At 50.6% G+C, this 15,043-nt stretch overlaps 1 protein-coding gene across 8 annotated transcripts; it reads right to left on the bottom strand.

The window, feature by feature from the left end:
- Positions 1-1,390: 1,390 nt before the first annotated feature.
- LOC108035780 (MAP7 domain-containing protein 1) lies at positions 1,391-14,994 on the bottom strand. Of its 8 annotated transcripts, none has more exons than XR_007763527.1 (7): positions 14,649-14,994; positions 5,669-5,813; positions 3,698-5,613; positions 3,142-3,293; positions 2,921-3,081; positions 2,303-2,521; positions 1,391-2,036 (listed from the first exon to the last, which is right to left on the bottom strand). XR_007763527.1 is itself a non-coding variant. In XM_050885461.1 (6 exons), the coding sequence occupies exons 1-6, from the start codon at positions 14,677-14,679 to the stop codon at positions 2,030-2,032; spliced, it is 2,412 nt and encodes an 803-aa protein (XP_050741418.1). In that variant the 5' UTR covers positions 14,680-14,994; the 3' UTR covers positions 1,391-2,029. The 8 variants fall into 8 exon arrangements, 6 of the variants coding, with proteins under 6 accessions (XP_050741418.1, XP_016966987.1, XP_050741441.1 ...); XR_007763546.1 differs by having other exon boundaries at positions 4,880-5,613; positions 14,649-14,991; XM_050885461.1 differs by lacking the exon at positions 2,303-2,521.
- Positions 14,995-15,043: the final 49 nt, after the last annotated feature.

Here is a 15,043-nt window from a genome sequence, read left to right as displayed (position 1 = left end):
TCGAAACGTATTGATGAGAAAAATATATTTCAGTTACATTTCTATCATAAAAACTTTAGGCGCTACAGATTTTCGCGGATTGTGGGCGTTAGAGTGGGCGTGGCACCCGCTGAAACAAACTTGCGCTGCGTAGGAAGCCCAGGAGTCTGCATGCCAAGTATGAATATTCTAACTCTTATAGTTTCCGAGATCTCAGCGTTCATACGGACGAACGGACAAACGGACAGACGGACATGGCTAGAACGACTCGGCTAATGATCCTGATCCTTGTCTGGGGATCATTCCTTGAGAAAGATTTAATGGTGTATTTCGAGGCCGTGTCCCTATCCGTTTCTTCGTCCCTCAAGTGGACTTGCTCCCACTCCAATGGGCAATTCGGGTAGTATGACCTGACGAAGTCCTATTCCCTCCTGCGTGGTAGCTGTTTCCTTATAGCCACTATGGGATTGGAGCTGCGCAAGGTCGGTGAAGCCAATGAGAACTCTAGTCAAACTTACGACAAACACTTAGACGGCAATGTTCTGATCTCCCATTCTAAAGCGTTGGCCAAGACATCGTGCCATGTTGGTGAAATAGGGCAGGCTATTATACTACTAACCAGATCCTCCCTATAGAACCAGCTTGTGGTTTCTTAATACCCTTACAAAGGTCTTACCTGACAACATCCAGGAATAATATATACCATAAAGTCTGATTTCCCAAAAGAGACTTAGTTTGTTCCAGAACGCCGAAAGAGGTTATAAGTACAGATGACGAAACTGATTCGGGTGTGGGGGTAACAACAAATATGATACGCGTTAAGAAACCGGGACATAATCATATTTTATAATCGAAAATATTGGTAAGAGGGTCTACTTCCTGATTGTGATCCAAATGCAATAAAATTAAGTCATCTGAATGACAAGGAGAGAACTACATTGTCAATTATATCTAACCAATCAATAAAATACAAAAAATAATCAAAATGTTGTAACTTGTAACCCTACTAGAATATTTTAAACTCCAATTTTTATTTGGGTCATTATGTCTTCATCGTAAGTACTTTACCCCTCTTTTTTGAGGAGAGCCTTCTCTGTTAAAAAAATGCATTTTATTATACCCTCGCAGAGGGAATTTTTTAGCTCAGACATCCAGAACAGCGTTTCCCGAAAAGTATTATCATTCTTTATCAGCATCACTGGCGAGTGAATCTACCATGTCCGTCAGTCCGTTCCTAAGCGAACTAGTCTCTCAATTTTAACGGACCTCTGTATCCTGCAGATGTTTACAGAAATGGATCAGATAGGTTCGCATATTCCAAATAACCAGGCACACTTATTTATAATTTGTTTCAACGCACAGTGTCCACCATATTTCAGGTATTTCGTAATAAACAAGTCTCTCAGAACTATTAATGTTAAAAATGGTTTTATTCCGTTTGCGTGTATATCAATAAGTAAAATCATTGTAGTATCAACATATTTCAACTGTGTGTGGTGTTTTTGCGGGGGAGCCGGGTGGGCCCCCCTTCCCCCCTCTCGCTTAGTTGCTAAACATAAATAATTTAAAACTTATTCCACTAAGGCCACTTCCCTCGCAGCACTTTACAAAAATTTGAAAACTCTTTGCACAATGTTACAAAAAACGGACATACAAAAAAATAAACAAAATACTCTTGGATAATTTCAATCAATCGACAAGGACTCGAATCGGGCAATCAAGGGCCTAGCGTTGCCAGGCCCAACATGGTAGTTATAGTACAATTAATTTAGTTCGGTTTAGTGGGGGCAAACATAAAACGACGAATGCTTCGAAAATATCAATAAAAATGTAGCACTCCTCAGCAGGTAGGCTCTGTGTTCATTAGTTTCCCCCTTCTTAGCAATACGGTTTAGAAAGCACTTGAATTTCGGTGTTCACGACAAAGGCAACATGGTGTTGGGTTAGTGTTTCGATTCGGTCACTTGAATTGCACCCGAGGCTCCGCACATCTCCTCCAGCCGTTCTGGGACAAGTGGACCGGTTGGTGGCGACGACCGTTTGGCTGCAGTTAGCCGCTGCAACACAGAGAGAGAGGGGTAAGTACAACGAAGCTTCGCAAGAGGAGCAACAAGTGCTGGTGCTGGGTGAGTGGGTGCGGGTGGGGTAGTCTTAGGCGCTAGGGGAGCGGGAAACCATCGACAAATCGACACAACAGCCAGGCGAAAGGGAAAGAGAGAGCGAGCTGTTGGATAGAGACAGAGTCAGAGGCGGGGCGAGCAAGCGGGCGAGAGACTGCGAAGATGGGGTGAAAAGTCAGTGGGTCATCGGTACTTCTCCTTACTTCGATCCCGCCGTGGGTGTTCCTTCTCTTCTCAGCCAGAGTCGCCTCAGTTCTTGTTACTCGTGTCTCGCAGTTGTTGTTGTAGTCGGGGGTTGTGGTGTTGGTGGTGATGTTGTAGTTGTTGGGGGATTGTTGGTTAAGTGTCTACTTAAATGCAAGTTGCAACATGCGCGGAGCACTTACTTTAGAAAGTCATTCATATTGATGTAATTTTTATAACTAAATAAAGAGAAATCACAAAAATGCATTCGGTTAAAAAGGAATGGCAAACAAAACAGAACAAAACAGAACAAAACGAACAGATGGCGGGTGTGGGTGGTGGTGGGTGGTGGTTGTCTGGGGTTGCTTGGGGCTGGCAGGACACGGGGTTAGTAGAGAAGCGCATTCGGATCGAAGTAGGATTGTTCATATTTAAGGCGAATGGACGGAGCACACAGAACACATCATGTACAGTACAAAATATATCAAAATCATTTCCATCCAGTGCGACACCGAATTTTGATCTCGAGGGGCTAGTTGCTATCGGCTATCAACAATCCTACCGGCGGTCGGGGTCATGCAGTTGGTTAGTGGGTGGGCGTGGCCCGGGTGGGCGACCAGAACGACCAGGTGGCGTACCTCTTGGCGGACGTGGTGCGCGAATAGGGGTTCTGCAAGATCTTCGGGTGCGTCTCCATCACGCGCAGCAGCAGGTTGTCCAGGTAGTCCTCCAACTCCTTCACGCGCTGCCGCTGCAGCAGAGCCTCGTTCTCCATTCCGTTGGCAATCAGCATCAGTTCCTGATGGCAAACAAGAACATAGGCATCTCGAGACAAAGGAGATACGCAAAGGACCCTTACCTCCCGGGACTTGCCCTCGTACTTCTTGGCCAGCTGGGCGGATATCTCGGAGCGCCGCTCCGCGTGGGATCCCGACTTCTCGTGGCCAATAATTATGCGCTCCGTGGACTTGGGACTAGGCGAGTTGCTCTCGTTGTCGTTGTTGTATTTATCTGCGGCGAGGGAAGAGAGATGGTTAGATGAGACGCTTAGGAAGAGGCGGGCGGATGAGGGAGGAGCTGAGGTAGCTCAAGCTCCGATGCGAATTCACTGGCGGATGCAAGAAACACAACGGAAACAACATAAAACAGTCAAGGGAACAGACGGGAAAGACAGACAGGTGTGGTGGGGAAAAACAGGGGGAGCAGGGGGCACGGGAATCGCTTCGGAGGAGGATGACGCGGTAGATGACAGCGTTGACTGGAAGTTAGCTTGGTTCGGTTTCGTGTGCGCTTCGCGATCCGCCAGCGATTTTCCCGCCGCCAGGTTTTGTGGAGAGGTCAGGAATCGCCCTGGATTTAGTGTGGTTTCGGTTCTGTTCGGTTCAGTTCGGATCGGATCGGGTTCATCAGCTCACCTCGCTTGTTGCCGTATTTGAACTTGCCCAGCCGCTTTTCCCAGCGCTCTCCGCTTCCACTGCCACTGCCGTTCGTCTGGAACTCCTTGGGCGACTGCTCGGGCGTTAGGAAGTTGTGCTCCGGCTCTGTTGACTCAACTTCTGGCTCCGGCTTCGGCACAAGCTCCCCGTCATGCTTCAGCTCCTCTTTCTCTGGAGCGGTCTCCTCTTGAGAAGTGGATCGTGTGGCGAAACTTAGGAGCCTTTGGTCTTCCTCCCTACGCTTGGCCTCGCGCCTCTGTTGCTCATCCAGCTGCAGCTGCTTTTGGCGCTCCTTCTCCTCCTCCAGCTCTCTCTGCATGGCCGCCTCCTCCTCGCGCAGACGCTCTTCGTTCAGGCGCAGCTCCGCCTCCAAGCGCGCGTCTTCCTCGGCGCGCAGTTGCCGTGCAGCCTCCTCCTTGGCCTTTTCCTCCTCTGCCCTCAGATCGGCCGAGGCACGAGGCTGTGGCTTGGGGCGTGCTGTGGGTGTGGGCGCCGGCTTCTCCAGCTCCACGGTCAGGTCTTCCAACTCGGGCTCATCTGCAAAGATGGCCGTGCTGTTGCGCTGCTCAAACTTAGCGAAGCTGGCGTTGAACGTATCAAAGTTGCGGTGCTCTGACTCGGGGGAGAAGAGCGAGGTGGAGGTGGCCACCACTGGCTCAGCAGCAGCGGACGGAACAGGGAGAGAGACAGGCACAGGCACTGGTGGTGGAGCTGTCTGCGGTGGGTGCTCGTCGTCGTCTTCGCTGTCCGAGCTGGAACTGGACGAAGAGCTGGAAGAGGGCCCTGGCGGCGGCTCCTCGACACTGGCCGCCAGGGGAACCCGATCCTCCCAGCTGCGGCGCTTCAAGGAGTCACTGCTACCGATCTCCAGATACTTGCCACTGCCATACAACTTGGTCGCCCACTCATCTTTGGCGTTCTCCAGCTCGGCTGGCTTCTCCTTGGGCTTCTCCCGCTCCAAACTTCCAGCAGCCGGCTGCTCGTCCTGCGACAGAGGGATGCGCGGCGGCTTCGAGGGGGGCGGCAGGGTGCTGGCGCTTCCGCTTCCGCTGGCGTTGGCGCGGGCGTGGGCACGGACACTGAAATCGAGCTCAAGCTGTTCCATCTCCGCGTCGATGGGCGCATCCTCATCGAGCGTCGCTGGCAAAACCGCTGGCTTACCTTTCCCGCTGCCGCTTCCGACGCCGGCCAGTCCGTTGTTCAGCAGGGGCGATGGGTGGCGCGGCGCGAAGTTGGGCGTTCCCACTGGCGGCGGCTGGAGGCCGGTGCGCTGGATGTTGAGCGAGCTGCCTGAGCTCTTGTGTGAGAGGTTGTCGAACACGAACTCGTCCTCGTCCTCGCTGATCACGCCGGGATCGGCCTCGCCCGCCCGCTGGCCGCCCCGTCGTCGCCCACTGCCGCCGTTCTGGCCCCTGCCGTTGGAGCTGTTGGGTGTGCCCAGGCTGGCGAACGAGCCGCCGAAGGAGCTGCCGTCATCGGCCCCCGCCTCCGGGTGCTTCTTCTTGCCGCCGAGGTGCAGCTTGGAGCTAATCGACCCGGCCAGCTTCCTGATGCTGCGCCGCTTCTCGCCGTTGCCGATGGACAGCAGGCTGCCGCCCACGGAACTGGCCAGCTGGCCAATGGAAGACTTGTGCTTGTCCTTCTTGCTGAGGTCGGTCAGCGAGCCGGACTTGACCACGAAGGCGATGCGCACCTCCAGCTCGCCGCGCTCCTTGTTCTTCTTCTCCTTGCCGGGCTTGCTCTCCAGCTTGAACCACTTGGCGCGCGGCCGGTCGTACACGTCCATCTCGTTGAGGGGCAGCGAGGCCTGGCCCAGGAACTCATCGATGCCCAGATTGTTCCGGTGCAGACAGGTCAGGGTGAGCTCGGCGCGGTTGCCCTGGTCGGGGATTTTGCTGTGCGAGGGATTGGATTAGAGTCAGATATGGCACACAGAAGCTCTCTACTTACAGCTCGCACTCCTCGTTCCAGTTGACGCTCGTCTCGGCCTTGTCCTTGACGGACGTCTGGTACTTCTCCTTGCCCAGCGCAATGGTGACGAAGCAGTTGTTGGTGCCATTCTTGCCCTTGGTGAGCAGGCCCCGCGCTCGCTGCACTGTAATGGAGGGGAAATTTGGCAGGGATTAGCAACTTGTTTTCGCAAGGGCAGGAGCACTCCAATCTTTACTCGGCACCAGGCGGTTTGAATCACATCCCGCGGCATCGGCGACCCACATCAGGAAGTGAGTAATGCTGCTGAATATGTCGCTCATGCTTCTGATAAATGCTACACTAACTCTTACGATTATGCTCACCAAAACAAGTGTGAGTTTGACATTCTAGCCCCAACTAAGTGTGACAAATGTAACGAGTGATCCACATTTTGTGGATCAGACTTCATCTGGAGAACAAATGCCGATGGAAGAACTCCGCAGCCATGCATAAATGTATCTGGAGGAGTCGGCCGGTGCAAACAATGCTGGGAGTGGCGTTCGCCATCTGGGAGCCGAGATTTGGGACGGCATGGGATGCGAACCGCGGCTGTGCGGTTGCGTGGTTGGCGTGTCGCTGGTGGCTTTCATATCTGCCGGATGCTCTGGTCGGGCGCTCGAGGTCACGAGGCGCTCGAGTGAAACTCGAATTTGCTTTTGGGTCCGCTGGACGGGCCCGCGAAATTTGGGAAGTGATTCACTCGAGCGACTGGCGACTGGCGACAATCGCTGGCTAGATTCGCACTTTGTTTGGCTTTGGTGCGGAGACCTCGGCGCCGGCTCCGCCGATGCCGAATCCGATTCCAGTTCAGGGCTGTTTTGGCCGCGCAGCTGCCGGAAACGGCAGTCGAAATGTAAACGGAGACGAAATTAAGTCATTGGCAGAACGAAACCGAAGCGAGCAGCTCGGAGACATCTATTTTGGGCTTGTCCCGGGGGAGGTCATTCCACTGGCCAGATGTGCACCCCGCATGCGGAAACCGGGTGGCAGGAGGGGCTCCACCCTCCCCGCCGGCAGCTGCCACACATTTCGATTATTCAAATGTGATTGTGCACTTGCACAAAGTCTGTTTTCGCAATCCCCCGAGCGTTTCGTAATGCCAACAAAAGGCAAGAAAAGAAACGAAAAAGAGTTGTAGGGAAAAGAAGCAATTACCGGGCACAAACAGTATGGCAAAAAGTGAAAAGCGGTGTCAACGAAAGGCGGTGAAAATCGGCCAGAAGAAAAGCGGGAAAGCGCCACACAATGGGCCTGGCCCGCAGATTTGTGCATCTCGTTCGCATTCGGTGTCGTTTTCGGTTGCACTTCGAGTGCAGGCTCGCCCCAGCCAGGTTGGCCCCTTCCGCCTCCCGGTGGGCGGGCGCTCGGCTCATAATTATTATCGCATTGACAGTTTTTCCCGTCTTGCCATGCCTCTAAGCCAATTTGGGATCTCTGGGCTGCGGCTCATTTCTCCCGGCTCCCCGTTTCCCCCTTTCTGTCTCAGTGGCCCATAATTGAGGCTAAAGACAGGGCAAAAGCGGGGCTCGAGTATCGGTAATCCAGCCGCTGCCAGAGATCAATAGTGCGTGGCCACCGGCTCATCTTTGGCCGGCTCTGGCTCGGTGTTTCCCCAGTTAATAGCCGGTGGCTAATGGCGTTGGAAGCGGAGGAGACGGAGGCACGGCTGTCAATAACCCGCCCGGCAGCTTCGTGCAGCGGTTCATGCAAATCCGCCAGAGATCGATGGACTCCTCCGAAGGCCCTGCCTGCCGGGCCGACTCCGTCATAACGCGACGATGAGATGATGCGGCGATGGGACGACGGCCGTGGGCCTTTGCATGGGGGGCGCCCCGAAATAGAAATGCCAAATGCTAAATGGCAACGAGGCGGGGGAAAAGCAGCTCAGACAAGGCAAGCTGCGCCAAAAACAAAACCAAATAGCAATCCGCCAACGGCGAAACCGTTAAGTTGGTCCGCTTTTATGGCCGCCTCTCGAAACTACTGACGCCGCCGCCACAGTGGGCCGAAATCGAGCTAAGCAAGGCACTTTTAGGAGGCATTTGGGGTGTTCCCCAAACCAGAGTTGTCACCTCATTTCAATAAAAACTCATCATAGCTCAGAATTATTGGAGTGCGCACTATTAACTTGAAGCATTGTGGGGTTTTTCTTAAACTGTTCGTCCATCTGTTCCATGCAAACTCTATGATCAGAATCTGGAATTGTTAAAAACCAGAGTTGCCATCTTATTTCATTGAAAAATCATGATTTATATTTTTATACTGGGAACTTTTAGGAAGCATTTTCAGAATCTGGAATCTCTGATAACCAGAGATGTCACCCTACACCACATAATTTGAGTATAAATAGACTAAAATTATGGAAAGATAAAGTTTTCTAATGAGATAAGGTGATAGCTGTGGTTTCCTCGATTTGTTTACTTAAAAATTAAATTAAAAAGAACATTTTAAGTAAATAATTAATTAATAATCAAAACCCATAAGAATGTAAAAATTCAAGAGGAACCATTTGGGTTCCCTCTGCCCTAATATTTTCTTCTAAACTTTAAGCAGCTCAGCAATTCACCAGTTTGGTGAACATAGATATTTTTGGGCTCCCCCGAATCCACCTCGCAGCCCACTGTGCCAATTTGTGGCGCAGTTGATTTTCGGCTGGCGGGGACCAGCATGTGAGCACCAGCGCCCCGTGCCCGGGTGCTACGATCCGACGGAGGGCGATAAAACCACTGCCAAAACAGAAGCCCAACACTCTTTGCACTTTTCCCATTTCGAGTTCGACCCAATCACGTGCAGGGGGCGGGGAGCCGAGAGTTTTCGGCGGCGATGATTCAATTAATACCGCCAAACGCGGGGCAAATCCATGGCTGCAGTAGAGACCCGGGCAGGGAGCGTCCAGGGGGATTACTCATGCCCGCCGAGCGCCACCGCTCCGTGAGTCACCTGTCGTTCGATTCCAGCGCGTGGCCCAAATACGCCGCCGAAAGTAACGGTTGGCTCCGCTGCCAAAAAGAGAAATCTCCCAGCGCCGGTCGATGCTCAATCGATGCCCAGTTACCGGCTACCCGGCTACCCAGCTACGCTTCCAGAAGTAACCCCCTTAGCCCCAGCCCAGTGCTCCCCAGTTCGCAGTCAATTACAGCTAAAAGCCTCCTAAACAAGCGACTGCACCTTTGTTTCTTGTTCTACGCGACCCCGGGGAGAGGCACAGCAGAATAAACATCTGCCGTCGCATATTGTTGACCTTTGCGAGCGGCCTGCGTGCTTGGGCCGAGAGGGGAGGGCGCGGAGGGGCGAGGTCAGCTTTTGGGTTAATTAATTTCAATGAAATCATTTCTCGGGGGCCTGCGCTCGTTTGTTTGATTTTCCGGCTGCTCTGCTGGTTTCTGTGCCCGCACTGCAGCGCTTTGGAGCTCCACAGGTGACCGTTTCCATTTCCATTTCCCCGTCTGTTTCCACATCTACTTCCACATTTCCCAGAGAAGAGAAACCTCAGGTGCCCGCGCATCGGAATGAAGATCGCACCAGTCACGGGGATTATGCCCGGCCGATCGCAGTGTGTGTGCGGAGTCTAATTGGCGGGGCCATGCCCAATCCCCGCCAGCCCTCGCCCAGAAGCAGTGCAGCCGCGTAGCCTCTTCTGCTGGCTTCTTGCGGCTCGCTTCGAGCGCGGAATTCCCAGCACGCACTTTCGTGCTCCACTTTTCCTGCTCTCGCACTCCGCCCGGGGCGGGGGCGTGGCCGAGTGCCAGCGGCAGAGTACCCACAGTAGTGCCTCTGCGGCCGAGGCCAATGCTCCTTGGGCATGGCATCCAAGCACGCATGCTAATGAGGCACTGCCTCGTTCCCATTCCGAGTTCGGCTCTTCTAGGGGCTCGCTTGCGGAGTGATTTTGGCCAGGTGCCGCGGCTGCTTTTGCAACGGTCGCCGGAGAAGCCGTCCCAACCAGGGGCCGGCGGGTCGAGGGTTAAGGGCTGCCAGCCGGGGTCCAGCACGTGCTGCAAGCTCGCCCGGGGCCAGTCCGCCGCTCTTGGCCCCGGCATTGCAGCACAGATCCCGTTTGATGAAAAGCATTAGCCGCACTTAGTGTTGCAACTGCAACGGCGGATCGTGCGAAAATGCGAAAATGCAGAGGCGGCGATCGGAGTAAGCGGTCTATCAGTGGATCCCACCATCCAGCTGCGGATCGCTTATTGCCATGCATAAACAATTTCTTGCTCGCAAGCATTGAACCCACGAAGCCGTGCGATTTTGAAATGGAAATGGAAAATGGGAAATGTGGAAGAAGCAGAGGCAGCCAGCGGAGAGCGGAGTTTTCCCAAACGAAAGGCAATTAGCATTTGGAGCGGCTCAGGGGGAGCGGGCGTGTTTTGAATACGAATGCAAGCGGCCGCCGAGAACCCGATTCCCAGCGTGAATGTTCATGGACGGAGGAGGTTTCGGCCAGCGCTGGCGGAATGTGGCCACTGGCCGCGAACTGGCACTGGAAAGCAATCAATTGCAGACCCGCGATGCGAGCGAGCCGCAGTCGGAGCTTCGGCCCGAGATCCCGTCCAGCGCCAGACCAGTTTTCCGCTCTGCCCCCTCCCCAATCCGACGCGATCCCATCCGATCCGCTCCAGCTCGGCGCGGCTGGTTCGCTTCCATTCTGGCTAAATGGGTCGGCCAATGGAACGTAACTGTTTCGCATAAGTGCATCGACAGCGCCGCATTAAAACGGTCCCGAGCAGATGGACGCGGGTGATGCGAGGGGGGACCCCAGGGGGCCTAATCTCGAGACGGCATCTGCCCGTGACCAAGGGGCACCCGCTCCGGCTCTCATCGCATCGATTTCCTATCGATCCAGGGAACACAGCGGGATATAGGGTGAATAAAGCAGAGGGTTTGGGAACATTTCCCCATGACGATGATGCTTCAATCGGGGATTATTCGCGGAAAACCCAATCTTAAAACATTTTAAAAACAAAATATTTGTAGCCTTGGGTCGTTCTGGTGTTTCCACTTTTTAGCTAAAATTTGATCACATTACTTTTATGGTTTCGTTAATTGCCTATCGTGCCTATCAAAAACACTCAAGTATCAGCTTTTAGTTTTGGGTTCCATTGATTAAATTGTTGAGAATTAATCAGTATAATAATAATATTTGTAATATTCGATCTTTCTTATGTTTTCACCTAGCGGAAATCTGAAATCGCTTCTGGGCTTTGCTTGTATGTTTATCAAGTATCAGCTTATAGTTCTGGGTTCCATTGATTGAATTGTTGAAAATGAAACAAAATAATAAGTATATTTGTAATATTCAATAACATGTGCCTTTCTGATGTTTCCACCTTCAATCAGAAATCTAATAATCAGTATAATAATAATATTTGTAATATTCGATCTTTCTGATGTTTCCACCTTCTAGCGGAAATCTAATATCGCTTGTGGGCTTTAATTATATATTTATCGATCGTGATCTCCCGAAAAACCTCAAGTATCAGCTCTTATTTCTGGGTTTCATTGATTAAATTGTTGAGAATTATTCAATATAATAATAATACTTGTAATAATCAATAACCTGTGCCTTTCTGACATTTCTACCTTCTGGGCTTTGTTTGAATGTATATCGATTTATTTATCGGGTTGAGCTTCCAAAAAACCTCAAGTATCAACTTTTAGTTCTGGGTTCCATTGATTAAATTGTTGAGAATTAATCAGTATAATAATAATATTTGTAATATTCGATCTTTCTGATGTTTCCACCTTCTAGCGGAAATCTAATATCGCTTGTGGGCTTTAATTATATATTTATCGATCGTGATCTCCCAAAAAACCTCAAGTATCAGCTTTTAGTTTTGGGTTCCATTAATTAAGTTGTTGAGAAGTAAGCAATATAATAATGATATTTGTAATATTCGATCATTCTGATGTTTCCACCTTCTAGCGGAAATCTAATATCGCTTGTCGGCTTTAATTATATATTTATCGATCGTGATCTCCCGAAAAACCTCAAGTATCAGCTCTTATTTCTGGGTTTCATTGATTAAATTGTTGAGAATTATTCAATATAATAATAATACTTGTAATAATCAATAACCTGTGCCTTTCTGACATTTCTATTTTCTGGGCTTTGTTTGAATGTATATCGATTTATTTATCGGGTTGAGCTTCCAAAAAACCTCAAGTATCAACTTTTAGTTCTGGGTTCCATTGATTAAATTGTTGAGAATTAATCAGTATAATAATAATATTTGTAATATTCGATCTTTCTGATGTTTCCACCTTCTAGCGGAAATCTAATATCGCTTGTGGGCTTTAATTATATATTTATCGATCGTGATCTCCCAAAAAACCTCAAGTATCAGCTTTTAGTTTTGGGTTCCATTAATTAAGTTGTTGAGAAGTAAGCAATATAATAATGATATTTGTAATATTCGATCATTCTGATGTTTCCACCTTCTAGCGGAAATCTAATATCGCTTGTCGGCTTTAATTATATATTTATCGATCGTGATCTCCCGAAAAACCTCAAGTATCAGCTCTTATTTCTGGGTTTCATTGATTAAATTGTTGAGAATTATTCAATATAATAATAATATTTGTAATAATCAATAACCTGTGCCTTTCTGACATTTCTACCTTCTGGGCTTTGTTTGAATGTATATCGATTTATTTATCGGGTTGAGCTTCCAAAAAACCTCAAGTATCAACTTTTAGTTCTGGGTTCCATTGATTAAATTGCTGAGAAGTAAGCAATATAATAATGATATTTATAGTATCCAATCTTTCTTATGTTTCCACATAGCGGAAATCTTAAATCGCTTCCGAGCTTTGCTTGTATGTCGGATTATTCGGATTATTTATTGAGTGGATCTCCCGAAAAACTCAAGTATCAGCTTTTAGTTCTGGGTTCCATTGATTGAATTGTTGTAGATGATATAGTAATAATATTTGTAATATTTAATCCTTCTGATGCAGAAATCTGATATCACTTCTGTTCTTAACTTAAATGTTTATAGACTATGTATGAGGTGGATTCCCCGAAAACCCTTAGGTTTCAACATTTAATTCCGGGTTCCATTGATTGAACTGTTGGAAATTAAATAATGCAGACTTGTTTAAGTCCCCCGTTAACAGCTTTTCACTGCCCCGACCCTTTCCTTGCTGATAAAAAGGGCGGGTAGCCCGCTCTGATTTTCCTGCAGCCGCATATGAAAATGCGTTGCAAAAGCCAGCAAAACTGAAGCCTGCGCCCAAACCGAAATGGAAATGAAAAGGAAAATTAGCCGACTGCTTTGCTTGGGTCTGCTTGGCTGCCCGCGCTCGTTGCACAATCTCCCGCTGCGGAATTTTCGTTTTCACGTATTTTCAGGTGTGTCCGTAGACGGGCGGTTGGGTGAGTGGCCGCCAAGAATTTACGGCTAAAAATAAGGCACGCAATTGCCAACTTCGGGGTGGAGTCGCCGTCGATAAGGAACTTTCCGGGGGGAAATGGGCCCGACAAGCCACTAACAAAGTGGTGAACATCCAGGTGCCTGGGGGCTCTAACGAGGGAGTATTACAGCTGCACAGAGGAAAAAACAAGCATTATTTGCATTCTTGACAAACATTTTTCGTATATGAAAGCTGTTGAATCTAGAAAATTACTCACGAAAGTTGTCACGACTAATTTACTTATTTATTTTATTTATATAGTGACAAGAGCGCTAGCGAATGAAGACTTGGGATCGTCTGGGATCATACAGGTCTTAATGTTTAATTAAAGATAGCAGAGGTTTAGATTTGGCCACGGTTTATGTTTTTAAGTAATATGTATATATTCATATAAAACCTCCAAATGGAGTCCAGTTTTTCCCTCTGTGTGGGAACACCGACCGGCTGCCAGGAGGGGGAACAGCAGCCCTGGGAACAGCAGCGGAAACAGCTGTTCGCCAGCGCGCGCTCATCCCGTGCTCACCGAGGAACGGGCAAATATTGACAGGTGTGCGTGAGTGTGTGCGAAAAGGCAAACAAGGCGAAGCGCGGCGAATTGGGGAGAGCCACGGCGATGATTTGTTTGCTCGCCGCCGTGACGTCAGCGCCGGGCTCAATCGCAGTTTGCTGGAATCAAAAGCACCGAGCGCTGTGCAAATACGCAAAATAAGTGACGGGCGGCGCAAAGAACGCACTGCCTGCTGATAGCGGGGCAAGTTCAAGGTGGCGGGGCGAATCTATCTGCATCTGCAGCCGCAGCTGTATCTGTATCTGTATCTGCACCCCGGGGCCCGTGTTTATCTTCCCGATTTGTGCACACACATTCCACGGCTCTGGCTGGCGGGCAGGTGACTCAACGCACAGGGGCGGACACCTTCCAGGGGCTGGCAAGCCCCGTCCCAGAGTTTTCGCACCCCGCTGCCAACTAATCGAAGATCGACTGGCGGCGGCGCAGTAATTGCCCGACATTCGCCGCCATAATTGCCAATTGGCGGGGCCAGAGGTGGGAACAGCCGAGGGGAGCGCGCTTTGTGTTTTGTCACGCATCCGCGGTGGAATTCGCGATTTCGCATTGACGGTCGGCCCTGAGCAAACCGAAAATCAAAGCGCCGAAAGACGAAAGACGAGGCAATGGCAAAGGTAAACAGCGGCAGGGGAGGCCTGGGCGGGGGCCATTTTCCAGCGGTGAGTAAGAGGTGCTCGGCAGGCGAACTATCTTATCAGCCAGCGGGGCGGCGATAAGGGCGGAGAGGCAGGCGCTGCCACCAGGAGGACGCGGGCGGACGGCGGGCGCGCGCGGGGAAAGTGAAACTTCGAATAGCTGCGGCCAGCAGCAACAACAAGCCCGTAGTGACAATATTCGGGCGCACACCAACGCAGTGCAGCGCCACACGGCACTCACACACGCGCAGCAAACGAGTTTGGGCTTAATGCGATTTATTCGCCGTAAAGTACACAGCCAGAAACGGGTGTCCCCGCCCTGCGGCCCGTCGCTGGCCCCACTCACCCGTTACACTGCAGTGCGTCGGACTCCACATGTCGCCCTGTTTCCCGTTGATCCGCTCTCTCGATCCTTTTCTCGCTCGCTGCGAAAGTCCTGCCTCTGGTCGCTGGCGTCTGCTTCCGCCTTTTGGAATTTGTATGTGGTTGCGTTGTCCGGGGGTTTTAACTTGTGTTTGTTGACACTGCGCGCACACTGGGTTTTCTGGCCTGCCGATTCAATCACGCGCGACACGGAATCGTGAGCAAATGCCAGGAGAGTGTGGTGTAAAAAAAAAAGGAGAAAGGCGGAGAGACGCGACGCGTGCTGTTGTTGTTCAGAGGTGGCCGCTAGAGTGACCGTTCCGGGAGAGCCGCAAGATACCCGCTGGTGTGAGGCCAGCAAAATACCGCCCAGCCGTG

Source organism: Drosophila biarmipes, chromosome X (assembly GCF_025231255.1).
Source record: "Drosophila biarmipes strain raj3 chromosome X, RU_DBia_V1.1, whole genome shotgun sequence".
NCBI lineage: Eukaryota > Metazoa > Arthropoda > Insecta > Diptera > Drosophilidae > Drosophila > Drosophila biarmipes.
This window is presented reverse-complemented; position numbering and strand designations above follow the sequence as displayed.